Genomic DNA, 26604 nt, shown 5'->3' on the forward strand with positions numbered 1-26604 from the left:
ATGGTTATTGCTATGGTAAAACCTGGCAGTCCAGTATAGTTGGCCGCTGGAATAAGGAGTACGTAGCTGGGCCCTACAGACCCTCCAATTACCCCTATTCCTTGCTCTCTGTTCACAAATCAATCATACTGTATACTGGTCACCAGGTCCTGACATGAGACTCTGGTCATATACTGGTCATCGGGTCCTGACACAAGACTCTGGTCATATACTGGTCACCAGATCCTGACATGAGACTCTGGTCATATACTGGTCACCAGATCCTGACATGAGACTCTGGTCATATACTGGTCACCAGATCCTGACACAAGACTCTGGTCATATACTGGTCACCGGGTCCTGACACAAAACTCTGGTCATATACTGGTCACCAGGTCCTGACATGATACTCAATGACACAAACTCCTCATTGTTCCTATTGTGGATTATTTACTGAATGGGTGACTTGTTGAAGATATGGTACAATATTAAGGTATTCTGGGGTACAGTGAACAGAAAGTTTAGGTTACAGTATAGAGGATACAGCAGAGTTTGGGGTACAGTGTAGAGGCTAGGACAGAATTTGGGGTAGTGTGGAGACTAGGACAAAATTCAGTGTACAGGATAGGGCAGAGTTTGGGGTACACTGTAGAGGATAGGAAAAAATTCAGGGTACAGTGTTGTAGAGGATAGGGCAGAATTTGGGGTACAACATGTAATATGAGGCCTGATGAATAAAGAGGACACCAGTGAAGAGGTTGGTCAGGCTGTAATCTCTTGGCTTCGTCATTACACAGAATGTCACATTTCAGGCCCCGTTCCCCAGAATGTCACATTTCAGGCCCCGTTCCCCAGAATGTCACATTTCAGGCCCCGTTCTCCAGAATGTCAAATTTCAGGCCCCGTTCTCCAGGATGTCACATTTCAGGCCCCGTTCTCCAGAATGTCACATTTCAGGCCCCGTTCTCCAGGAAGTCACGTTTCAGGCCCCGTTCTCCAGGATGTCACATTTCAGGCCCCGTTCTCCAGAATGTCACATTTCAGGCCGCGTTCTCCAGGATGTCACATTTCAGGCCGCGTTCTCCAGGATGTCACATTTCAGGCCCCGTTCTCCAGGATGTCACATTTCAGGCCCCGTTCTCCAGAATGTCACATTTCAGGCCGCGTTCTCCAGAATGTCACATTTCAGGCCGCGTTCTCCAGGATGTCACATTTCAGGCCCCGTTCTCCAGGATGTCACATTTCAGGCCCCGTTCTCCAGGATGTCACATTTCAGGCCCCGTTCTCCAGGATGTCACATTTCAGGCCCCGTTCTCCAGAATGTCACATTTCAGGCCCCGTTGTCCAGGATGTCACATTTCAGGCCCCGTTCTCCAGGAAGTCACATTTCAGGCCCCGTTCTCCAGAATGTCACATTTCAGGCCGCGTTCTCCAGGATGTCACATTTCAGGCCCCGTTCTCCAGGATGTCACATTTCAGGCCGCGTTCTCCAGGATGTCACATTTCAGGCCCCGTTCTCCAGGATGTCACATTTCAGGCCCCGTTCTCCAGGATGTCACATTTCAGGCCGCGTTCTCCAGGATGTCACATTTCAGGCCGCGTTCTCCAGGATGTCACATTTCAGGCCGCGTTCTCCAGGATGTCACATTTCAGGCCCCGTTCTCCAGGATGTCACATTTCAGGCCGCGTTCTCCAGGATGTCACATTTCAGGCCCCGTTCTCCAGGATGTCACATTTCAGGCCCCGTTCTCCAGGATGTCACATTTCAGGCCCCGTTCTCCAGGATGTCACATTTCAGGCCCCGTTCTCCAGGATGTCACATTTCAGGCCCCATTCTCCAGGATGTCACATATCAGGCCATGCTGGGACTACTTGGGATATGACGCGGCCCTGTCACTTGTATACATGTGAACCTTCCGGAAGTTTCTTGTTGCCAACAATCCGTGTGACATTCTGTGTCCACTCCAGGGTGTCAGGTGGTGGCTGCTGGAGGACCTCAGACTGACCCCGGGGCGAGCTGGAGGGCGCTCACGTCTGAAACACAAGAAAGACCTTCAGCTGCTCTGTCTATTAACCCCCAAAGTACCAGACACTCACACTCACCTTCATGGCCCAAATCACGAGAGATCCATCCATTCCACTGCTGCTGAAGGAGAAATCGCCGTCCCCTTCTCGGTCAAGGGCCAGGAGCTGGCTGCAGAAAGACAGCAGAGTGACAACCCATACAACAATCTCTCTCTACCCCACATATGGGTTCAAGAGCTTCTTTTGCCAGGACATGGAGGACATACAAGAGGGGTCACTCCATTGAGGAGTTAGGGCTGGAGGGATAGTAAGGGTTAGGTGATAGCGGGATGAGTGTTGGAGGAGAGGAGTTAGTAAGGGTTAGGTGATAGTGGGATGAGTGTTGAGGGAGAGGAGTTAGTAAAGGTTAGGTGATAGTGGGATGGGTGTTGAGGGAGAGGAGTTAGTAAGGGTTAGGTGATAGTGGGATGGGTGTTGAGGGAGAGGAGTTAGTAAGGGTTAGGTGATAGTGGGATGAGTGTTGAGGGAGAGGAGTTAGTAAGGGTTAGGTGATAGTGGGATGGGTGTTGGGGGTGAGGAGTTAGTAAGGGTTAGGTGATAGTGGGATGAGTGTTGAGGGAGAGGAGTTAGTAAGGGTTAGGTGATAGTGGGATGGGTGTTGAGGGAGAGGAGTTAGTAAGGGTTAGGTGATAGTGGGATGAGTGTTGGGGGTGAGGAGTTAGTAAGGGTTAGGTGATAGTGGGATGAGTGTTGGGGGAGAGGAGTTAGTAAGGGTTAGGTGATAGTGGGATGAGTGTTGGGGGAGAGGAGTTAGTAAGGGTTAGGTGATAGTGGGATGAGTGTTGAGGGAGAGGAGTTAGTAAAGGTTAGGTGATAGTGGGATGGGTGTTGGGGGAGAGGAGTTAGTAAGGGTTAGGTGATAGTGGGATGGGTGTTGAGGGAGAGGAGTTAGTAAGGGTTAGGTGATAGTGGGATGAGTGTTGAGGGAGAGGAGTTAGTAAGGGTTAGGTGATAGTGGGATGGGTGTTGGGGGTGAGGAGTTAGTAAGGGTTAGGTGATAGTGGGATGAGTGTTGAGGGAGAGGAGTTAGTAAGGGTTAGGTGATAGTGGGATGGGTGTTGAGGGAGAGGAGTTAGTAAGGGTTAGGTGATAGTGGGATGAGTGTTGGGGGTGAGGAGTTAGTAAGGGTTAGGTGATAGTGGGATGAGTGTTGGGGGAGAGGAGTTAGTAAGGGTTAGGTGATAGTGGGATGAGTGTTGGGGGAGAGGAGTTAGTAAGGGTTAGGTGATAGTGGGATGAGTGTTGAGGGAGAGGAGTTAGTAAAGGTTAGGTGATAGTGGGATGGGTGTTGGGGGAGAGGAGTTAGTAAGGGTTAGGTGATAGTGGGATGGGTGTTGAGGGAGAGGAGTTAGTAAGGGTTAGGTGATAGTGGGATGAGTGTTGAGGGAGAGGAGTTAGTAAGGGTTAGGTGATAGTGGGATGGGTGTTGAGGGAGAGGAGTTAGTAAGGGTTAGGTGATAGTGGGATGAGTGTTGGGGGTGAGGAGTTAGTAAGGGTTAGGTGATAGTGGGATGAGTGTTGAGGGAGAGGAGTTAGTAAGGGTTAGGTGATAGTGGGATGGGTGTTGAGGGAGAGGAGTTAGTAAGGGTTAGGTGATAGTGGGATGAGTGTTGGGGGTGAGGAGTTAGTAAGGGTTGGGTGATAGTGGGATGAGTGTTGAGGGAGAGGAGTTAGTAAGGGTTAGGTGATAGTGGGATGAGTGTTGAGGGAGAGGAGTTAGTAAGGGTTGGGTGATAGTGGGATGAGTGTTGGGGGAGAGGAGTTAGTAAGGGTTAGGTGATAGTGGGATGAGTGTTGGGGGTGAGGAGTTAGTAAGGGTTGGGTGATAGTGGGATGAGTGTTGGAGGAGAGGAGTTAGTAAGGGTTAGGTGATAGTGGGATGGGTGTTGGAGGAGAGGAGTTAGTAAGGGTTAGGTGATAGTGGGATGAGTGTTGGGGGAGAGGAGTTAGTAAGGGTTAGGTAATAGTGAGATCAGTGTTGGGGGAGAGGAGTTAGTAAGGGTTAGGTGATAGTGGGATGAGTGTTGGGGGAGAGGAGTTAGTAAGGGTTAGGTGATAGTGGGATGGGTGTTGAAGGAGAGGAGTTAGTAAGGGTTAGGTGATAGTGGGATGAGTGTTGAGGGAGAGGAGTTAGTAAGGGTTGGGTGATAGTGGGATGAGTGTTGGAGGAGAGGAGTTAGTAAGGGTTAGGTGATAGTGGGATGAGTGTTGGGGGAGAGGAGTTAGTAAGGGTTAGGTAATAGTGGGATGAGTGTTGAGGGAGAGGAGTTAGTAAGGGTTAGGTGATATTGGGATGAGTGGTGGGGAGAGGAGTTAATAAGGGTTAGGTAATAGTGGGATGAGTGTTGGGGGAGAGGAGTTAGTAAGGGTTAGGTGATAGTGGGATGGGTGTTGGGGGAGAGGAGTTAGTAAGGGTTAGGTGATAGTGGGATGAGTGTTGGGGGTGAGGAGTTAGTAAGGGTTAGGTGATAGCGGGATGAGTGTTGAGGGAGAGGAATTAGTAAGGGTTAGGTGATATTGGGATGAGTGGTGGGGAGAGGAGTTAGTAAGGGTTAGGTGATAGTGGGATGGGTGTTGGGGGTGAGGAGTTAGTAAGGGTTGGGTGATAGTGGGATGAGTGTTGGAGGAGAGGAGTTAGTAAGGGTTAGGTGATAGTGGGATGGATGTTGAGGGAGAGGAGTTAGTAAGGGTTAGGTGATAGTGGGATGGGTGTTGGGGGTGAGGAGTTAGTAAGGGTTGGGTGATAGTGGGATGAGTGTTGGAGGAGAGGAGTTAGTAAGGGTTAGGTGATAGTGGGATGGATGTTGAGGGAGAGGAGTTAGTAAGGGTTAGGTGATAGTGGGATGGGTGTTGGGGGTGAGGAGTTAGTAAGGGTTGGGTGATAGTGGGATGAGTGTTGGAGGAGAGGAGTTAGTAAGGGTTAGGTGATAGTGGGATGGATGTTGAGGGAGAGGAGTTAGTAAGGGTTAGGTGATAGTGGGATGGGTGTTGGGGGTGAGGAGTTAGTAAGGGTTAGGTGATAGTGGGATGGGTGTTGGAGGAGAGGAGTTAGTAAGGGTTGGGTGATAGTGGGATGGGTGTTGGAGGAGAGGAGTTAGTAAGGGGTAGGTGATAGTGGGATGAGTGTTGGGGGTGAGGAGTTAGTAAGGGTTAGGTGATAGTGGGATGGGTGTTGGAGGAGAGGAGTTAGTAAGGGTTGGGTGATAGTGGGATGAGTGTTGGGGGAGAGGAGTTAGTAAGGGTTAGGTAATAGTGGGATGAGTGTTGGGGGAGAGGAGTTAGTAAGGGTTGGGTGATATTGGGATGTGTGGTGGGGAGAGGAGTTAGTAAGGGCTGGGTGATTGTGGGATGTGTGTTGGAGGAGAGGAGTTAGTAAGGGTTAGGTGATAGTGGGATGACTGTTGGGGGAGAGGAGTTAGTAAGGGTTAGGTGATAGTGGGATGAGTGTTGGAGGAGAGGAGTTAGTAAGGGTTAGATGATAGTGGGATGAGTGTTGGAGGAGAGGAGTTAGTAAGGGTTAGATGATAGTGGGATGAGTGTTGGAGGAGAGGAGTTAGTACGGGTTGGGTGATAGTGGGATGAGTGTTGGGGGAGAGGAGTTAGTAAGGGTTAGATGATAGTGGGATGAGTGGTGGGGAGAGGAGTTAGTAAGGGCTGGGTGATTGTGGGATGGGTGTTGGGGGAGAGGAGTTAGTAAGGGTTAGGTGATAGTGGAATGAGTGTTGGGGGAGAGGAGTTAGTAAGGGTTAGGTGATAGTGGGATGAGTGGTGGGGGAGAGGAGTTAGTAAGGGTTAGGTGATAGTGGGATGAGTGGTGGGGGAGAGGAGTTAGTAAGGGTTAGATGATAGTGGGATGAGTGTTGGAGGAGAGGAGTTAGTAAGGGTTAGGTGATAGTGGAATGAGTGTTGGGGGAGAGGAGTTAGTAAGGGTTAGGTGATAGTGGGATGAGTGGTGGGGGAGAGGAGTTAGTAAGGGTTAGATGATAGTGGGATGAGTGTTGGAGGAGAGGAGTTAGTAAGGGTTAGGTGATAGTGGGATGAGTGGTGGAGGAGAGGAGTTACTAAGGGTTAGGTGATAGTGGGATGAGTGTTGGGGGTGAGGAGTTAGTAAGGGCTGGGTGATTGTGGGATGAGTGGTGGAGGAGAGGAGTTAGTAAGGGTTAGGTGACAGTGGGATGGGTGTTGGGGGAGAGGAGTTAGTAAGGGTTAGGTGATAGTGGGATGAGTGTTGGAGGAGAGGAGTTAGTAAGGGTTGGGTGATAGTGGGATGAGTGTTGGAGGAGAGGAGTTAGTAAGGGTTAGGTGATAGTGGGATGAGTGGTGGGGGAGAGGAGTTAGTAAGGGTTAGATGATAGTGGGATGAGTGTTGGAGGAGAGGAGTTAGTAAGGGTTAGGTGATAGTGGGATGAGTGTTGGGGGAGAGGAGTTAGTAAGGGTTGGGTGATAGTGGGATGAGTGTTGGGGGAGAGGAGTTAGTAAGGGTTGGGTGATAGTGGGATAGGTGTTGGAGGAGAGGAGTTAGTAAGGGTTAGGTGATAGTGGGATGAGTGTTGGAGGAGAGGAGTTAGTAAGGGTTAGGTGATAGTGGGATGAGTGTTGGGGGAGAGGAGTTAGTAAGGGTTGGGTGATAGTGGGATAGGTGTTGGAGGAGAGGAGTTAGTAAGGGTTAGGTGATAGTGGGATGAGTGGTGGAGGAGAGGAGTTAGTAAGGGTTAGGTGATAGTGGGATGAGTGGTGGGGGAGAGGAGTTAGTAAGGGTTAGATGATAGTGGGATGAGTGTTGGAGGAGAGGAGTTAGTAAGGGTTAGGTGATAGTGGGATGGGTGTTGGGGGAGAGGAGTTAGTAAGGGTTGGGTGATAGTGGGATAGGTGTTGGAGGAGAGGAGTTAGTAAGGGTTAGGTGATAGTGGGATGAGTGTTGGAGGAGAGGAGTTAGTAAGGGTTGCGTGATAGTGGGATGAGTGTTGGGGGAGAGGAGTTAGTAAGGGTTAGGTGATAGTGGGATGAGTGTTGAGGGAGAGGAGTTAGTAAGGGTTAGGTGATAGTGGGATGGGTGTTGGAGGAGAGGAGTTAGTAAGGGTTAGGTGATAGTGGGATGAGTGTTGGAGGAGAGGAGTTAGTAAGGGTTGCGTGATAGTGGGATGAGTGTTGGGGGTGAGGAGTTAGTAAGGGTTAGGTGATAGTGGGATGAGTGTTGGGGGAGAGGAGTTAGTAAGGGTTGGGTGATAGTGGGATAGGTGTTGGAGGAGAGGAGTTAGTAAGGGTTGGGTGATAGTGGTATGAGTGTTGAGGGAGAGGAGTTAGTAAGGGTTAGGTGATAGTGGGATGAGTGTTGGGGGAGAGGAGTTAGTAAGGGTTGGGTGATAGTGGGATGAGTGTTGGGGTTGAGGAGTTAGTAAGGGTTGGGTGATAGTGGGATGGGTGTTGAGGGAGATGAGTTAGTAAGGGTTAGGTGATAGTGGAATGAGTGTTGGGGGAGAGGAGTTAGTAAGGGTTGGGTGATAGTGGGATGAGTGTTGGAGGAGAGGAGTTAGTAAGGGTTAGGTGATAGTGGGATGGGTGTTGGAGGAGAGGAGTTAGTAAGGGTTAGGTGATAGTGGGATGGGTGTTGAGGGAGATGAGTTAGTAAGGGTTAGGTGATAGTGGGATGAGTGTTGGGGGAGAGGAGTTAGTAAGGGTTAGGTTATAGTGGGATGAGTGTTGGGGGAGAGGAGTTATTAAGGGTTAGGTGATAGTGGGATGAGTGTTGAAGGAGAGGAGTTAGTAAGGGTTGGGTGATAGTGGGATGAGTGTTGGGGGAGAGGAATTAGTAAGGGTTAGGTGATAGTGGGATGGGTGTTGAGGGAGAGGAGTTAGTAAAGGTTAGGTGATAGTGGGATGGGTGTTGAGGGAGAGGAGTTAGTAAGGGTTAGGTGATAGTGGGATGGGTGTTGAGGGAGAGGAGTTAGTAAGGGTTAGGTGATAGTGGGATGAGTGTTGAGGGAGAGGAGTTAGTAAGGGTTAGGTGATAGTGGGATGGGTGTTGGGGGTGAGGAGTTAGTAAGGGTTAGGTGATAGTGGGATGAGTGTTGAGGGAGAGGAGTTAGTAAGGGTTAGGTGATAGTGGGATGGGTGTTGAGGGAGAGGAGTTAGTAAGGGTTAGGTGATAGTGGGATGAGTGTTGGGGGTGAGGAGTTAGTAAGGGTTAGGTGATAGTGGGATGAGTGTTGGGGGAGAGGAGTTAGTAAGGGTTAGGTGATAGTGGGATGAGTGTTGGGGGAGAGGAGTTAGTAAGGGTTAGGTGATAGTGGGATGAGTGTTGAGGGAGAGGAGTTAGTAAAGGTTAGGTGATAGTGGGATGGGTGTTGGGGGAGAGGAGTTAGTAAGGGTTAGGTGATAGTGGGATGGGTGTTGAGGGAGAGGAGTTAGTAAGGGTTAGGTGATAGTGGGATGAGTGTTGAGGGAGAGGAGTTAGTAAGGGTTAGGTGATAGTGGGATGGGTGTTGAGGGAGAGGAGTTAGTAAGGGTTAGGTGATAGTGGGATGAGTGTTGGGGGTGAGGAGTTAGTAAGGGTTAGGTGATAGTGGGATGAGTGTTGAGGGAGAGGAGTTAGTAAGGGTTAGGTGATAGTGGGATGGGTGTTGAGGGAGAGGAGTTAGTAAGGGTTAGGTGATAGTGGGATGAGTGTTGGGGGTGAGGAGTTAGTAAGGGTTGGGTGATAGTGGGATGAGTGTTGAGGGAGAGGAGTTAGTAAGGGTTAGGTGATAGTGGGATGAGTGTTGAGGGAGAGGAGTTAGTAAGGGTTGGGTGATAGTGGGATGAGTGTTGGGGGAGAGGAGTTAGTAAGGGTTAGGTGATAGTGGGATGAGTGTTGGGGGTGAGGAGTTAGTAAGGGTTGGGTGATAGTGGGATGAGTGTTGGAGGAGAGGAGTTAGTAAGGGTTAGGTGATAGTGGGATGGGTGTTGGAGGAGAGGAGTTAGTAAGGGTTAGGTGATAGTGGGATGAGTGTTGGGGGAGAGGAGTTAGTAAGGGTTAGGTAATAGTGAGATCAGTGTTGGGGGAGAGGAGTTAGTAAGGGTTAGGTGATAGTGGGATGAGTGTTGGGGGAGAGGAGTTAGTAAGGGTTAGGTGATAGTGGGATGGGTGTTGAAGGAGAGGAGTTAGTAAGGGTTAGGTGATAGTGGGATGAGTGTTGAGGGAGAGGAGTTAGTAAGGGTTGGGTGATAGTGGGATGAGTGTTGGAGGAGAGGAGTTAGTAAGGGTTAGGTGATAGTGGGATGAGTGTTGGGGGAGAGGAGTTAGTAAGGGTTAGGTAATAGTGGGATGAGTGTTGAGGGAGAGGAGTTAGTAAGGGTTAGGTGATATTGGGATGAGTGGTGGGGAGAGGAGTTAATAAGGGTTAGGTAATAGTGGGATGAGTGTTGGGGGAGAGGAGTTAGTAAGGGTTAGGTGATAGTGGGATGGGTGTTGGGGGAGAGGAGTTAGTAAGGGTTAGGTGATAGTGGGATGAGTGTTGGGGGTGAGGAGTTAGTAAGGGTTAGGTGATAGCGGGATGAGTGTTGAGGGAGAGGAATTAGTAAGGGTTAGGTGATATTGGGATGAGTGGTGGGGAGAGGAGTTAGTAAGGGTTAGGTGATAGTGGGATGGGTGTTGGGGGTGAGGAGTTAGTAAGGGTTGGGTGATAGTGGGATGAGTGTTGGAGGAGAGGAGTTAGTAAGGGTTAGGTGATAGTGGGATGGATGTTGAGGGAGAGGAGTTAGTAAGGGTTAGGTGATAGTGGGATGGGTGTTGGGGGTGAGGAGTTAGTAAGGGTTGGGTGATAGTGGGATGAGTGTTGGAGGAGAGGAGTTAGTAAGGGTTAGGTGATAGTGGGATGGATGTTGAGGGAGAGGAGTTAGTAAGGGTTAGGTGATAGTGGGATGGGTGTTGGGGGTGAGGAGTTAGTAAGGGTTGGGTGATAGTGGGATGAGTGTTGGAGGAGAGGAGTTAGTAAGGGTTAGGTGATAGTGGGATGGATGTTGAGGGAGAGGAGTTAGTAAGGGTTAGGTGATAGTGGGATGGGTGTTGGGGGTGAAGAGTTAGTAAGGGTTAGGTGATAGTGGGATGGGTGTTGGAGGAGAGGAGTTAGTAAGGGTTGGGTGATAGTGGGATGGGTGTTGGAGGAGAGGAGTTAGTAAGGGGTAGGTGATAGTGGGATGAGTGTTGGGGGTGAGGAGTTAGTAAGGGTTAGGTGATAGTGGGATGGGTGTTGGAGGAGAGGAGTTAGTAAGGGTTGGGTGATAGTGGGATGAGTGTTGGGGGAGAGGAGTTAGTAAGGGTTAGGTAATAGTGGGATGAGTGTTGGGGGAGAGGAGTTAGTAAGGGTTGGGTGATATTGGGATGTGTGGTGGGGAGAGGAGTTAGTAAGGGCTGGGTGATTGTGGGATGTGTGTTGGAGGAGAGGAGTTAGTAAGGGTTAGGTGATAGTGGGATGACTGTTGGGGGAGAGGAGTTAGTAAGGGTTAGGTGATAGTGGGATGAGTGTTGGAGGAGAGGAGTTAGTAAGGGTTAGATGATAGTGGGATGAGTGTTGGAGGAGAGGAGTTAGTAAGGGTTAGATGATAGTGGGATGAGTGTTGGAGGAGAGGAGTTAGTACGGGTTGGGTGATAGTGGGATGAGTGTTGGGGGAGAGGAGTTAGTAAGGGTTAGATGATAGTGGGATGAGTGGTGGGGAGAGGAGTTAGTAAGGGCTGGGTGATTGTGGGATGGGTGTTGGGGGAGAGGAGTTAGTAAGGGTTAGGTGATAGTGGAATGAGTGTTGGGGGAGAGGAGTTAGTAAGGGTTAGGTGATAGTGGGATGAGTGGTGGGGGAGAGGAGTTAGTAAGGGTTAGGTGATAGTGGGATGAGTGGTGGGGGAGAGGAGTTAGTAAGGGTTAGATGATAGTGGGATGAGTGTTGGAGGAGAGGAGTTAGTAAGGGTTAGGTGATAGTGGAATGAGTGTTGGGGGAGAGGAGTTAGTAAGGGTTAGGTGATAGTGGGATGAGTGGTGGGGGAGAGGAGTTAGTAAGGGTTAGATGATAGTGGGATGAGTGTTGGAGGAGAGGAGTTAGTAAGGGTTAGGTGATAGTGGGATGAGTGGTGGAGGAGAGGAGTTACTAAGGGTTAGGTGATAGTGGGATGAGTGTTGGGGGTGAGGAGTTAGTAAGGGCTGGGTGATTGTGGGATGAGTGGTGGAGGAGAGGAGTTAGTAAGGGTTAGGTGACAGTGGGATGGGTGTTGGGGGAGAGGAGTTAGTAAGGGTTAGGTGATAGTGGGATGAGTGTTGGAGGAGAGGAGTTAGTAAGGGTTGGGTGATAGTGGGATGAGTGTTGGAGGAGAGGAGTTAGTAAGGGTTAGGTGATAGTGGGATGAGTGGTGGGGGAGAGGAGTTAGTAAGGGTTAGATGATAGTGGGATGAGTGTTGGAGGAGAGGAGTTAGTAAGGGTTAGGTGATAGTGGGATGAGTGTTGGGGGAGAGGAGTTAGTAAGGGTTGGGTGATAGTGGGATGAGTGTTGGGGGAGAGGAGTTAGTAAGGGTTGGGTGATAGTGGGATAGGTGTTGGAGGAGAGGAGTTAGTAAGGGTTAGGTGATAGTGGGATGAGTGTTGGAGGAGAGGAGTTAGTAAGGGTTAGGTGATAGTGGGATGAGTGTTGGGGGAGAGGAGTTAGTAAGGGTTGGGTGATAGTGGGATAGGTGTTGGAGGAGAGGAGTTAGTAAGGGTTAGGTGATAGTGGGATGAGTGGTGGAGGAGAGGAGTTAGTAAGGGTTAGGTGATAGTGGGATGAGTGGTGGGGGAGAGGAGTTAGTAAGGGTTAGATGATAGTGGGATGAGTGTTGGAGGAGAGGAGTTAGTAAGGGTTAGGTGATAGTGGGATGGGTGTTGGGGGAGAGGAGTTAGTAAGGGTTGGGTGATAGTGGGATAGGTGTTGGAGGAGAGGAGTTAGTAAGGGTTAGGTGATAGTGGGATGAGTGTTGGAGGAGAGGAGTTAGTAAGGGTTGCGTGATAGTGGGATGAGTGTTGGGGGAGAGGAGTTAGTAAGGGTTAGGTGATAGTGGGATGAGTGTTGAGGGAGAGGAGTTAGTAAGGGTTAGGTGATAGTGGGATGGGTGTTGGAGGAGAGGAGTTAGTAAGGGTTAGGTGATAGTGGGATGAGTGTTGGAGGAGAGGAGTTAGTAAGGGTTGCGTGATAGTGGGATGAGTGTTGGGGGTGAGGAGTTAGTAAGGGTTAGGTGATAGTGGGATGAGTGTTGGGGGAGAGGAGTTAGTAAGGGTTGGGTGATAGTGGGATAGGTGTTGGAGGAGAGGAGTTAGTAAGGGTTGGGTGATAGTGGTATGAGTGTTGAGGGAGAGGAGTTAGTAAGGGTTAGGTGATAGTGGGATGAGTGTTGGGGGAGAGGAGTTAGTAAGGGTTGGGTGATAGTGGGATGAGTGTTGGGGTTGAGGAGTTAGTAAGGGTTGGGTGATAGTGGGATGGGTGTTGAGGGAGATGAGTTAGTAAGGGTTAGGTGATAGTGGAATGAGTGTTGGGGGAGAGGAGTTAGTAAGGGTTGGGTGATAGTGGGATGAGTGTTGGAGGAGAGGAGTTAGTAAGGGTTAGGTGATAGTGGGATGGGTGTTGGAGGAGAGGAGTTAGTAAGGGTTAGGTGATAGTGGGATGGGTGTTGAAGGAGATGAGTTAGTAAGGGTTAGGTGATAGTGGGATGAGTGTTGGGGGAGAGGAGTTAGTAAGGGTTAGGTTATAGTGGGATGAGTGTTGGGGGAGAGGAGTTATTAAGGGTTAGGTGATAGTGGGATGAGTGTTGAAGGAGAGGAGTTAGTAAGGGTTGGGTGATAGTGGGATGAGTGTTGGGGGAGAGGAATTAGTAAGGGTTAGGTGATAGTAGGATGAGTGTTGGAGGAGAGGAGTTAGTAAGGGTTGGGTGATAGTGGGATGAGTGTTGGGGGAGAGGAGTTAGTAAGGGTTAGGTGATAGTGGAATGAGTGTTGGAGGAGAGGAGTTAGTAAGGGTTGGGTGATAGTGGGATGAGTGTTGGGGAGAGGAGTTAGTAAGGGTTGGGTGATAGTGGGATGAGTTTTGGGGTGTTGAGGTGTTAGATTGAAGGGAAGAGTTAGGTTCCTGGAGAGCGGTAGAATTCAGAAGATAAGTGTTGGGGTTTTGGGGTGTTGAGGTGTTAGATCGAAGGGAAGAGTTAGGTTCTGGGAGAGCGATAGAATTCAGGAGATAAGTGTTGGGGTTTTGGGGTGTTGAGGTGTTAGATCTAAGGGAAGAGTTAGGTTCTGGGAGAGTGGTAGAATCGGGAGATAAGTGTTGGGGTTTTGGGGTGTTGAGGTGTTAGATTAAAGAGAAGAGTTAGGTTCTGGGAGAGCGGTAGAATTCGGGAGATAAGTGTTGGGGTTTTGGGGTGTTGAGGTGTTAGATTGAAGGGAAGAGTTAGGTTCCGGGAGAGCGGTAGAATTCGGGAGATAAGTGTTGGGGTTTTGGGGTGTTGAGGTGTTAGATTGAAGGGAAGAGTTAGGTTCTGGGAGAGCGGTAGAATTCGGGAGATAAGTGTTGGGGTTTTGGGGTGTTAGATTGAAGGGAAGAGTTAGGTTCCTGGAGAGCGGTAGAATTCGGGAGATAAGTGTTGGGGTTTTGGGGTGTTGAGGTGTTAGATCGAAAGGAAGAGTTAGGTTCCTGGAGAGCGGTAGAATTCGGGAGATAAGTGTTGGGGTGTTGAGGTGTTAGATTGAAGGGAAGAGTTAGGTTCCGGGAGAGCGGTAGAATTCAGGAGACTTGTTAGGTTTTGGACATTTTGAAGAAGTTTGTGAACTTTTCAACTCTCGAAAACAAAAGCGTTGCCTGCAGCACCAATCAGCAATCCTGTCACTGTGTTCCCTGCAGATAATTGGCTGTTCTCACCTGATGCTGTTTTGGTGCAGGGTGTCGGTGTCGGAGCCATCGTCCTCTTGAGTGGCCTTCTTGTCTAAATTGCGGAAATGCTGCATGGCGGACATAGCAGCCTTGGAGGTCTGCTTCTGAGCACCAATCCTGCTGACTATCTGGATGTCTCCAGGCCCCGAGTAGGAGAACAGATAGGGGGTGCAGTCATGGCCCTGGTGGAAGCAAAGATGGTGGAATGTTATTAGGGTTACCCCAAAAAGGAGACTTCCTGTCCCATATATTCCTTGTCTGGTGATTATAAGATCAGAGCTATGCCGGAGGGCCAGCAATGAAAATAGAACCTCCATCAGCCGGGAGGGATCATCTTACCGCAGCCACCAGCCGGGTCTCATTCACAAATAGAAGTGACAGGAAGGGAAGCTTGTCTGTCCGCAGCTCAGTGACTCTGTAATAGAGAAGACAGGAAAGGCAGTGAACAGGTGGTGTCACATCCTCTTCCTGGGCTCGGCGCCAAAGCTGACACTCCAATAGATATATACAAATTGTGTTCATGGGGGAAGTTGTTCTCTCTGAACATTGAGAAAACCTTGGATGGAAGCAAAAGGCTATGAACAGAATATGGGTTCTCAGGGCAGAGTGTAGTGCAGGTAGGGCACTCCACCTGAGGGGTGTATGAGGACATCTCAGGAAACATTGTCCAGGAGGTATGGTATGAGACAGGCACACAAATGTAAAACAGCGATAGATCTTATATGTTTATGATTACTTACGTTTTGTCTTGGGTTGAGTCGGCCACGTTGACACAACTGTTGTGATCCACCCAGGCCAGATACTGACCACTGGGTGAGAAGCATACACTGTGCACCCAGCCTCCGCTTTTACCTCTCTCAAACAGAAGCTCCCCAAATGGCATCTTTGTCCCCCAAAGTGTTGGGCTGGGCTTGTCTTCAATCTCCTTCACATATGCTGAGAAAACTCTGAAAGAAACCATTGCAGGCCATCAACACAAACAACATCACACGGAAATCTTTCCTATTACATTAATGTCTTGGTACATTTCATCCACCCAATACCAATGTCCCCCACCTCATCCACCTGATATTAATGTCCCCCACCTTATCCACCTGATATTAATGTCCCCCACCTTATCCACCTGATATTAATGTCCCCCACCTTATCCACCCAATACCAATGTCCCCCACCTCATCCACCTAATATTAATGTCCCCCACCTCATCCACCTGATATTAATGTCCCCCACCTCATCCACCCAATACCAATGTCCCCCACCTTATCCACCTGATATTAATGTCCCCCACCTCATCCACCCAATACCAATGTCCCCCACCTTATCCACCTGATATTAATGTCCCCCACCTTATCCACCTGATATTAATGTCCCCCACCTCATCCACCCAATACCAATGTCCCCCACCTCATCCACCTAATACCAATGTCCCCCACCTTATCCACCTGATATTAATGTCCCCCACCTTATCCACCCAATACCAATGTCCCCCACCTTATCCACCTGATATTAATGTCCCCCACCTCATCCACCCAATACCAATGTTCCCCACCTCAACCACCCAATACCAATGTCCACCACCTCATCCACCTAATACCAATGTCCCCCACCTCATCCACCTAATACCAATGTCCCCCACCTCATCCACCTAATACCAATGTCCCCCACCTCATCCACCTAATACCAATGTCCCCCACCTCATCCACCCAATACCAATGTCCTCTACCTCCTCCAACCAATACCAATGTCCCCCACCTCATCCACCCGATATCGATGTCCCCCACCTCATCCACCCGATATCGATGTCCCCCACCTCATCCACCCAATACCAATGTCCCCCACCTCATCCACCCAATACCAATGTCCCCCACCTCATCCGTCCAATACCAATGTCCACCACCTCATCCACCCAATACCAATGTCCTCTACCTCCTCCAACCAATACCAATGTCCCCCACCTCATCCACCCGATATCGATGTCCCCCACCTCATCCACCTGATACCGATGTCCCCCACCTCATCCACCCAATACCAATGTCCCCCACCTCATCCGTCCAATACCAATGTCCCCCACCTCATCCACCTAATACCAATGTCCCCCACCTCATCCACCTAATACCAATGTCCCCCACCTCATCCACCCAATACCAATGTCCTCTACCTCCTCCAACCAATACCAATGTCCCCCACCTCATCCACCCAATATCGATGTCCCCACCTCATCCACCTGATACCGATGTCCCCCACCTCATCCACCCAATACCAATGTCCACCACCTCATCCACCCGATACCAATGTCCCCCACCTCACCCACCCAATACCAATGTCCCCCACCTCACCCACCCCATACCAATGTCCCCCACCTCACCCACCCAATACCAATGTCCCCCACCTCATCCACCCAATACCAATGTCCCCCACCTCACCCACCCAATACCAATGTCCCCCACCTCACCCACCCAATACCAATGTCCCCCACCTCACCCACCCCATACCAATGTCCCCCACCTCACCCACCCAATACCAATGTCCCCCACCTCACCCACCCAATACCAATGTCCCCCACCTCATCCACCCAATACCAATGTCCCCAACCTCAACCACCCAATACCAATGTCCCCCACCTCAACCACCCAATACCAATGTTCCCCACCTCATCCACCTGATACCAATGTCCCCCACCTCATCCACCTAATACCAATGTCCCCCACCTCATCCACCTAATACCAATGTCCCCAACCTCAACCACCCAATACCAATGTCCCCCACCTCAACCACCCAATACCAATGTTCCCCACCTCATCCACCTGATACCAATGTCCCCCACCTCATCCACCTAATACCAATGTCCCCCACCTCACCCACCTAATACCAATGTCCCCCACCTCACCCACCTAATACCAATGTCCCCCACCTCATCCACCCAATACCAATGTCCTCTACCTCCTCCAACCAATACCAATGTCCCCCACCTCATCCACCCGATATCGATGTCCCCACCTCATCCACCTGATACCAATGTCCCCCACCTCATCCACCTAATACCAATGTCCCCCACCTCATCCACCTAATACCAATGTCCCCCACCTCATCCGCCCAATACCAATGTCCCGCACCTCATCCGCCCAATACCAATGTCCCCCACCTCATCCACCCAATACCAATGTCCCCCACCTCATCCACCCAATACCAATGTTCCCCACCTCATCCACCTGATACCAATGTCCCCCACCTCATCCACCTAATACCAATGTCCCCAACCTCAACCACCCAATACCAATGTCCCCCACCTCATCCACCCAATACCAATGTCCCCCACCTCATCCACCCAATACCAATGTCCCCAACCTCAACCACCCAATACCAATGTTCCCCACCTCATCTACCCAATACCAATGTCCCCCACCTCATCCACCCAATACCAATGTCCCCCACCTCATCCACCTAATACCAATGTCCCCCACCTCACCCGCCCAATACCAATGTCCCCCACCTCACCCGCCCAATACCAATGTCCCCCACCTCACCCGCCCAATACCAATGTCCCCCACCTCACCCACCCAATACCAATGTCCCCCACCTCACCCACCCAATACCAATGTCCCCCACCTCACCCGCCCAATACCAATGTCCCCCACCTCATCCGCCCAATACCAATGTCCCCCACTTCATTCACCCAATACCAATGTCCCCCACTTCACCCACCCACAAGGGTTTCTATGCTGATGGGGGCCCCGTGGCTTAGCTTATACCTGCACTGGAAGTCACATCCACCGGCTGCTAGCAGAACATTGTTGGGGTGCCAGGCCAGGCTTAGGATGGTGGAACGGATGGACTTCTTGATGTGTTTGCTGATCCACCTGTTGGTATATGAGTACAGTCATGAAAATGATAAGAATGATGCCTGCAGACCATCACTTGCTGTTTAGAAATGAGGATATAACGCAGTCCTGCTATATGCATTGTTTTGTCACATGACCAGATCACATGACGGCAGGAAGCAGTACATCTGATCTCCAGCTTCCATCAAACCTGCCCCTCAACGTGAACCATTCTTACCCTCCACTACCCCAATAAAGGATGACCTCATTGCTAGCTGGAAATTGGGACATGACCTGTGTGGGGGGTCAGTGACCATGGGCCTGGCTACCTGGGGTCCATGTGTCTTCAAGTCTATAGAGAGAGCCATGTGCCCCACAGGGGTAATAGTTCATCCTTCTTCTGGCCCCACCAGCCCTCTACACCTGCAATAACTCACCAATCATTCTCCTTCTCAAAGTAACAGATGGAAATGGTCTGTGAGCCGCTGCCCACCGCAATCTTGTTCTCCTGGGGAGACCACTTCACACAAGTGGCAGCGCGGTTTATACGTAGCAGAACCAAGGTGGGCTTCCACGCTCCATCACGCAGAGTCCAGACATAAGCATTCCTGTCCACGGCGCAGGTCACGATTCGCTCCGAGTTTGTAGCCCAATCTATTCCTGCAACACATAGAAGGTATGATGAGGGCTGGAGACTGTGGTCTTATCTGACAGACCCCAATATATAATGACACTGCACCCCCTGTCAGGAGAGCGGGTCGTTCCTGTCAGAGACTGCACCCCCTGTCAGGAGAGCGGGTCGTTCCTGTCAGAGACTGCACCCCCTGTCAGGAGAGCGGGTCGTTCCTGTCAGAGACTGCACCCCCTGTCAGGAGAGCGGGTCGTTCCTGTCAGAGACTGCACCCCCTGTCAGGAGAGCGGGTCGTTCCTGTCAGAGACTGCACCCCCTGTCAGGAGAGCGGGTCGTTCCTGTCAGAGACTGCACCCCCTGTCAGGAGAGCGGGTCGTTCCTGTCAGAGACTGCACCCCCTGTCAGGAGAGCGGGTCGTTCCTGTCAGAGACTGCACCCCCTGTCAGGAGAGCGGGTCGTTCTAGTCAGAGACTGCACCCCCTGTCAGGGGAGCGGGTCGTTCCTGTCAGAGTCTGCACCCCCTGTCAGGAGAGCGGGTCGTTCTAGTCAGAGTCTGCACCCCCTGTCAGGAGAGCGGGTCGTTCCTGTCAGAGACTGCACCCCCTGTCAGGAGAGCGGGTCGTTCTAGTCAGAGTCTGCACCCCCTGTCAGGAGAGCGGGTCGTTCCTGTCAGATTCTGCACCCCCTGTCAGGAGAGCGGGTCGTTCCTGTCAGAGACTGCACCCCCTGTCAGGAGAGCGGGTCGTTCCTGTCAGAGACTGCACCCCCTGTCAGGAGAGCGGGTCGTTCCTGTCAGAGTCTGCACCCCCTGTCAGGAGAGCGGGTCGTTCCTGTCAGAGACTGCACCCCCTGTCAGGAGAGCGGGTCGTTCCTGTCAGAGACTGCACCCCCTGTCAGGAGAGCGGGTCGTTCCTGTCAGAGACTGCACCCCCTGTCAGGAGAGCGGGTCGTTCCCGTCAGAGACTGCACCCCCTGTCAGGAGAGCGGGTCGTTCCTGTCAGAGACTGCACCCCCTGTCAGGAGAGCGGGTCGTTCCTGTCAGAGTCTGCACCCCCTGTCAGGAGAGCGGGTCGTTCCTGTCAGAGTCTGCACCCCCTGTCAGGAGAGCGGGTCGTTCCTGTCAGAGACTGCACCCCCTGTCAGGAGAGCGGGTCGTTCCTGTTAGAGACTGCACCCCCTGTCAGGAGAGCGGGTCGTTCCTGTCAGAGTCTGCACCCCCTGTCAGGAGAGCGGGACGTTCCTGTTAGAGACTGCACCCCCTGTCAGGAGAGCGGGTCGTTCCTGTCAGAGTCTGCACCCCCTGTCAGGAGAGCGGGTCGTTCCTGTCAGAGTCTGCACCCCCTGTCAGGAGAGCGGGTCGTTCCTGTCAGAGTCTGCACCCCCTGTCAGGAGAGCGGGTCGTTCCTGTCAGAGACTGCACCCCCTGTCAGGAGAGCGGGTCGTTCCTGTCAGAGTCTGCACCCCCTGTCAGGAGAGCGGGTCGTTCCTGTCAGAGTCTGCACCCCCTGTCAGGAGAGCGGGTCGTTCCTGTCAGAGACTGCACCCCCTGTCAGGAGAGCGGGTCGTTCCTGTCAGAGTCTGCACCCCCTGTCAGGAGAGCGGGTCGTTCCTGTCAGAGTCTGCACCCCCTGTCAGGAGAGCGGGTCGTTCCTGTCAGAGTCTGCACCCCCTGTCAGGAGAGCGGGTCGTTCCCGTCAGAGACTGCACCCCCTGTCAGGAGAGCGGGTCGTTCCTGTCAGAGACTGCACCCCCTGTCAGGAGAGCGGGTCGTTCCCGTCAGAGACTGCACCCCCTGTCAGGAGAGCGGGACGTTCCTGTCAGAGACTGCACCCCCTGTCAGGAGAGCGGGTCGTTCCTGTCAGAGTCTGCACCCCCTGTCAGGAGAGCGGGTCGTTCCTGTCAGAGTCTGCACCCCCTGTCAGGAGAGCGGGTCGTTCCCGTCAGAGACTGCACCCCCTGTCAGGAGAGCGGGTCGTTCCTGTCAGTGTCTGCACCCCCTGTCAGGAGAGCGGGTCGTTCCTGTTAGAGACTGCACCCCCTGTCAGGAGAGCGGGACGTTCCTGTTAGAGACTGCACCCCCTGTCAGGAGAGCGGGTCGTTCCCGTCAGAGACTGCACCCCCTGTCAGGAGAGCGGGTCGTTCCTGTCAGAGACTGCACCCCCTGTCAGGAGAGCGGGTCGTTCCTGTTAGAGACTGCACCCCCTGTCAGGAGAGCGGGTCGTTCCTGTTAGAGACTGTACCCCCTGTCAGGAGAGCGGGTCGTTCCCGTCAGAGACTGCACCCCCTGTCAGGAGAGCGGGTCGTTCCTGTCAGAGACTGCACCCCCTGTCAGGAGAGCGGGTCGTTCCTGTCAGTGTCTGCACCCCCTGTCAGGAGAGCGGGTCGTTCTAGTCAGAGACTGCACCCCCTGTCAGGAGAGCGGGTCGTTCCTGTCAGAGTCTGCACCCCCTGTCAGGAGAGCGGGTCGTTCCTGTCAGAGACTGCACCCCCTGTCAGCAGAGCGGGTCGTTCCTGTCAGAGACTGCACCCCCTGTCAGGAGAGCGGGTCGTTCCTGTCAGAGACTGCACCCCCTGTCAGGAGAGCGGGTCGTTCCTGTCAGAGACTGCACCCCCTGTCAGGAGAGCGGGTCGTTCCTGTCAGAGACTGCACCCCCTGTCAGGAGAGCGGGTCGTTCCTGTCAGAGTCTGCACCCCCTGTCAGGAGAGCGGGTCGTTCCTGTCAGAGTCTGCACCCCCTGTCAGGAGAGCGGGTCGTTCCTGTCAGAGACTGCACCCCCTGTCAGGAGAGCGGGTCGTTCCTGTCAGAGACTGCACCCCCTGTCAGGAGAGCGGGTCGTTCCTGTCAGAGACTGCACCCCCTGTCAGGAGAGCGGGTCGTTCCTGTCAGAGACTGCACCCCCTGTCAGGAGAGCGGGTCGTTCCTGTCAGAGTCTGCACCCCCTGTCAGGAGAGCGGGTCGTTCCTGTCAGAGTCTGCACCCCCTGTCAGGAGAGCGGGTCGTTCCTGTCAGAGACTGCACCCCCTGTCAGGAGAGCGGGTCGTTCCTGTCAGAGTCTGCACCCCCTGTCAGGAGAGCGGGTCGTTCCTGTCAGAGACTGCACCCCCTGTCAGGAGAGCGGGTCGTTCCTGTCAGAGACTGCACCCCCTGTCAGGAGAGCGGGACGTTCCTGTCAGAGACTGCACCCCCTGTCAGGAGAGCGGGTCGTTCCTGTCAGAGACTGCACCCCCTGTCAGGAGAGCGGGACGTTCCTGTCAGAGACTGCACCCCCTGTCAGGAGAGCGGGTCGTTCCTGTCAGTGTCTGCACCCCCTGTCAGGAGAGCGGGTCGTTCCTGTCAGTGTCTGCACCCCCTGTCAGGAGAGCGGGTCGTTCCTGTCAGTGTCTGCACCCCCTGTCAGGAGAGCGGGTCGTTCCTGTCAGTGTCTGCACCCCCTGTCAGGAGAGCGGGTCATTCCTGTCAGTGTCTGCACCCCCTGTCAGGAGAGCGGGTCGTTCCTGTCAGTGTCTGCACCCCCTGTCAGGAGAGCGGGTCGTTCCTGTCAGTGTCTGCACCCCCTGTCAGGAGAGCGGGTCATTCCTGTCAGTGTCTGCACCCCCTGTCAGGAGAGCGGGTCGTTCCTGTCAGAGTCTGCACCCCCTGTCAGGAGAGCGGGTCGTTCCTGTCAGAGACTGCACCCCCTGTCAGGAGAGCGGGTCGTTCCTGTCAGGGGGACTTCTTTCCCAAAGGACTGGGAAGGTTGGGATGGTTATGTGGGTCTGGGAGGCTGAGGTGTCCAGACATAGGGTGTATATATATATATATACTGCCGGTGTCAGAAGAGCCGTGCACAATGTCACCAGGGCACAGGTAGGTGTCAGTAGTTTTTATTTTTATTATTTCATTATTTATTTTAATGTTTTAATTTTTTTTTAGTTTTTTCTTTTAACATATGTATTTTTTTTTACTATTATTTTTAACAATTTTATTTTTTAATTCGTTTTTTCCATTTTTTTTTTTTTGGAGCCCCAGTAAGGGGGCTTTGGTAAAATATCTCGGGTCTAAACAGGGGGCATCCACAGCACACAAGGTGATTAGGGTGTGCCCAGGCACACCTGGCACACCTTCTGCGCAGGCCTATGTGTCTAGCGGGTTCAGGAGGAAGGCTGGAAGTCTCTGAGAGAGTGAGCAAACCCAGGGGGGTGGAGAACCCTATTTGGTGACCAGGAGAGGGTCTGGGGAGCAAGGTACTTAGAGACTTAGGAGCCAGGTGGCTTGGCATTGTTTGTTATCTATATTTACTGGAGAAGAACTCCTGTGTGGGCAACTTTAATGAACTTTAAACACAGTTCTGTCTGACATGGACATCCCTAAACAAGGCATCATCCCTCAGACCATCATCCATGGATCACCACACAAGTCAGGAACTTGGCCAATCATCAGCGGTACCATTCTCCGCAGATTAGCCAGACAAGGCTCACCAATCCATTACTTACAAAGATGAAAGCTGCAATCTGATTGGCTGTTCTATGATTCTATCCAGTGTTCTGCTCCTCCTCACCTGTGATTCGCCCGTTGTGCTCAGTCAGTTCATGGATCCTACGCCACTCATTGTTGACCTTCTGGTATATCTGGACGGTGTGATCATTGGGACTGATGGCAATCTCTATACAAGGAGGAGGCAGAGATAATGTTCAACAGAAACATGCGATCACAATGACAGCAACACACAACAGACACGCCAATCTCTACATACGTGTGCGATCTTTATTCCACGAGTGACAAGATATGGGATCTGTCCCAAAGCTGTACAGGGACATGGTTCTTCTGTCACTGCAATAAAAGACAACCATTAATGTCTGTCCTCTCCACGGATTTCATCAGCTCTGCATCTGTGACCGCACATATCAGAGACAAGATCAGAAAACACTGAGAATGGAGGATTCTGGGAGATCTACAACATTCCTGTCATGTCCTGATCACGCCTCAATACTGACAACAAGTCCAACCCTGCCCGACTACTGAATGGGAATCCACACTGAACAGTATGGAATCCCCATCATTCCAGATCCACACTTCTGAGGAACGTTCCTCAACACTACTGACCAACATACACCAACGGTGTGTACATTACCCAACACCCCAAGGGCGTGTCCCCATCATTCCAGATCCACACGTCTGAGGAACGTTCCTCAACACTACTGACCAACATACACCAACGGTGTGTACATTACCCAACACCCCAAGGGCGTGTCCCCATCATTCCAGATCCACACGTCTGAGGAACGTTCCTCAACACTACTGACCAACATACACCAACGGTGTGTACATTACCCAACACCCCAAGGGCGTGTCCCCATCATTCCAGATCCACACGTCTGAGGAACGTTCCTCAACATGCACCAACAGCGTGTACATTACCCGACACCCCGGGGGGGTGTCCCCATCATTCCAGATCCACACGTCTGAGGAACGTTCCTCAACACTACTGACCAACATACACCAATGGCGTGTACATTACTCAACACCCCAAGGGCGTGTCCCCATCATTCCAGATCCACACGTCTGAGGAACGTTCCTCAACATGCACCAACGGCGTGTACATTACCCGACACCCCAGGGGGGGTGTCCCCATCATTCCAGATCCACACGTCTGAGGAACGTTCCTCAACACTACTGACCAACATACACCAACGGTGTGTACATTACCCAACGCCCCAAGGGCGTGTCCCCATCATTCCAGATCCACACGTCTGAGGAACGTTCCTCAACATGCACCAACGGCGTGTACATTACCCGACACCCCAGGGGGGGTGTCCCCATCATTCCAGATCCACACGTCTGAGGAACGTTCCTCAACATGCACCAACGGCGTGTACATTACCCGACGCCCCAAGGGCGTGTCCCCATCATTCCAGATCCACACGTCTGAGGAACGTTCCTCAACACTACTGACCAACATACACCAACGGTGTGTACATTACTCAACACCCCAAGGGCGTGTCCCCATCATTCCAGATCCACACGTCTGAGGAACGTTCCTCAACACTACTGACCAACATACACCAACGGTGTGTACATTACTCAACACCCCAAGGGCGTGTCCCCATCATTCCAGATCCACACGTCTGAGGAACGTTCCTCAACACTACTGACCAACATACACCAACGGTGTGTACATTACCCGATACACCACAACAGAATATATTAATATGGATCTTTTAGGAGGGGGATGGGAGGGATCGATGTTCTGCAGAATATATCAATATGGATCTGTTGGGAGGGGAGGGAGCGATGTTCTGCAGAATATATCAATGTGGATCTGTCAGGAGGGGGGATGGGAGGGAGCGATGCTCTGCAGAATATATGGATCTGTCAGGAGGGGGATGGGAGGGAGCGATGCTCTGCAGAATATATGGATCTGTCAGGAGGGGGGTGGGAGGGAGCGATGCTCTGCAGAATATATGGATCTGTCAGGAGGGGGATGGGAGGGAGTGATGCTCTGCAGAACATATGAATCTGTCAGGTGGGGGATGGGAGGCAGCGATGCTCTGCAGAATATATGGATCTGTCAGGAGGGGGATGGGAGGGAGCGATGCTCTGCAGAATATATGGATCTGTCAGGAGGGGGATGGGAGGGAGCGATGCTCTGCAGAATATATGGATCTGTCAGGAGGGGGATGGGAGGGAGCGATGCTCTGCAGAATATATGGATCTGTCAGGAGGGGGATGGGAGGGAGCGATGCTCTGCAGAATATATGGATCTGTCAGGAGGGGGATGGGAGAGAGCGATGCTCTGCAGAATATATGGATCTGTCAGGAGGGGGATGGGAGGGAGCGATGCTCTGCAGAATATATGGATCTGTCAGGAGGGGGATGGGAGGGAGCGATGCTCTGCAGAATATATGGATCTGTCAGGAGGGGGATGGGAGGGAGCGATGCTCTGCAGAATATATGGATCTGTCAGGAGGGGGATGGGAGGGAGCGATGCTCTGCAGAATATATGGATCTGTCAGGAGGGGGATGGGAGGGAGCGATGCTCTGCAGATCTTTGAATAGTATGATATGGAGTTCTCTCACCTGGTGCTCTATGTTGGGGAGTTGCGGTCTCAGTGGCTCGGCTCAGGGTGGAGACCTTCAGGTATTTCATGTTCCCTCGGGCGCTCACCTGAGCATAGGTATGCTGAATGGGAGGGGCCAAGGTGAAGAAATCCGATTGCTAGACAATCCCAGAAAAGACGTGTGATGGAAAGTCCCGGACTCCGCAGGATATCGCTTCCTAAGTCCTGGAACACGAGACCGATGGATCCGAGTTACCCCCAGAAGGGATGAGCCAACCCCCCCCCCTCACCCCGCCCCCACCCCCTGGTTCGGTTTGCAGAAGAACTTGTAAACCCCATTGAAGTCTATGGGACTTGAACATGAAAAATCAAAAGTGCTCGTTTTAAAGGCTAATATACAAGTTGTTGTCCTAAAAAGAGTTTGGGGACCCGGGTCCTGCCCCAGGGGAGTGTTTGGGGACCCGGGTCCTGCCCCAGGGGAGTGTTTGGGGACCCGGGTCCTGCCCCAGGGGAGTGTTTGGGGAACCGGGTCCTGGCCCAGGGGAGTGTTTGGGGGCCCGGGTCCTGCCCTAGGGGAGTGTTTGGGGGCCCGGATCCTGCCCCAGGGGAGTGTTTGGGGAACCGGGTCCTGGCCCAGGGGAGTGTTTGGGGGCCCGGGTCCTGCCCTAGGGGAGTGTTTGGGGGCCTGGGTCCTGCCCCAGGGGAGTGTTTGGGGGGCCGGGTCCTGCCCCAGGGGACATGGATCAATGCAAAAAAAAGTTTTAAAAATGGCCGTTTTTTCGGGAGCAGTGATTTTAATAATGCTTAAAGTGAAACAATAAAAGTGTAATATCCCTTTAAATTTCGTACCTGGGGGTGTCTATAGTATGCCTGTAAAGTAGCGCGTGTTTCCCGTGTTTAGAACAGTCTGACAGCAAAATGACATTTCAAAGGAATAAAAGTCATTTAAAACTACTTGCGGCTATTAATGATTTGTCGGGTCCTGGCAATATGGAAGAAAAAAAAGGCATGGGGTCCCCCCCAGTTCATTAGCAGGCCCTGCGGGTCTGGTATGTGTATTAAGGGGAACTCTGCGCCAAAATAAAAACAAATGGCGTGGGGTTCCCCCCCAAAATCCATACTAGACCCTTATCTGAGCA

General features: G+C 52.0%; 1 protein-coding gene across 1 annotated transcript; it reads right to left on the reverse strand.

Moving 5' to 3' along the window:
• Positions 1 to 729: 729 nt before the first annotated feature.
• Positions 730 to 25716, reverse strand: LOC141113776 (actin-related protein 2/3 complex subunit 1A-B-like). Its single transcript, XM_073607058.1, has 10 exons — positions 25485 to 25716; positions 23161 to 23237; positions 22966 to 23070; positions 18234 to 18456; positions 17728 to 17835; positions 14719 to 14925; positions 14318 to 14393; positions 13967 to 14160; positions 2083 to 2173; positions 730 to 2013 (listed from the first exon to the last, which is right to left on the reverse strand). The coding sequence occupies exons 2-10, from the start codon at positions 23222 to 23224 to the stop codon at positions 2008 to 2010; spliced, it is 1074 nt and encodes a 357-aa protein (XP_073463159.1). The 5' UTR covers positions 23225 to 23237; positions 25485 to 25716; the 3' UTR covers positions 730 to 2007.
• Positions 25717 to 26604: the final 888 nt, after the last annotated feature.

Source organism: Aquarana catesbeiana, linkage group LG12 (assembly GCF_042186555.1).
Source record: "Aquarana catesbeiana isolate 2022-GZ linkage group LG12, ASM4218655v1, whole genome shotgun sequence".
In the NCBI taxonomy this organism is placed as follows: Eukaryota; Metazoa; Chordata; class Amphibia; order Anura; family Ranidae; genus Aquarana; species Aquarana catesbeiana.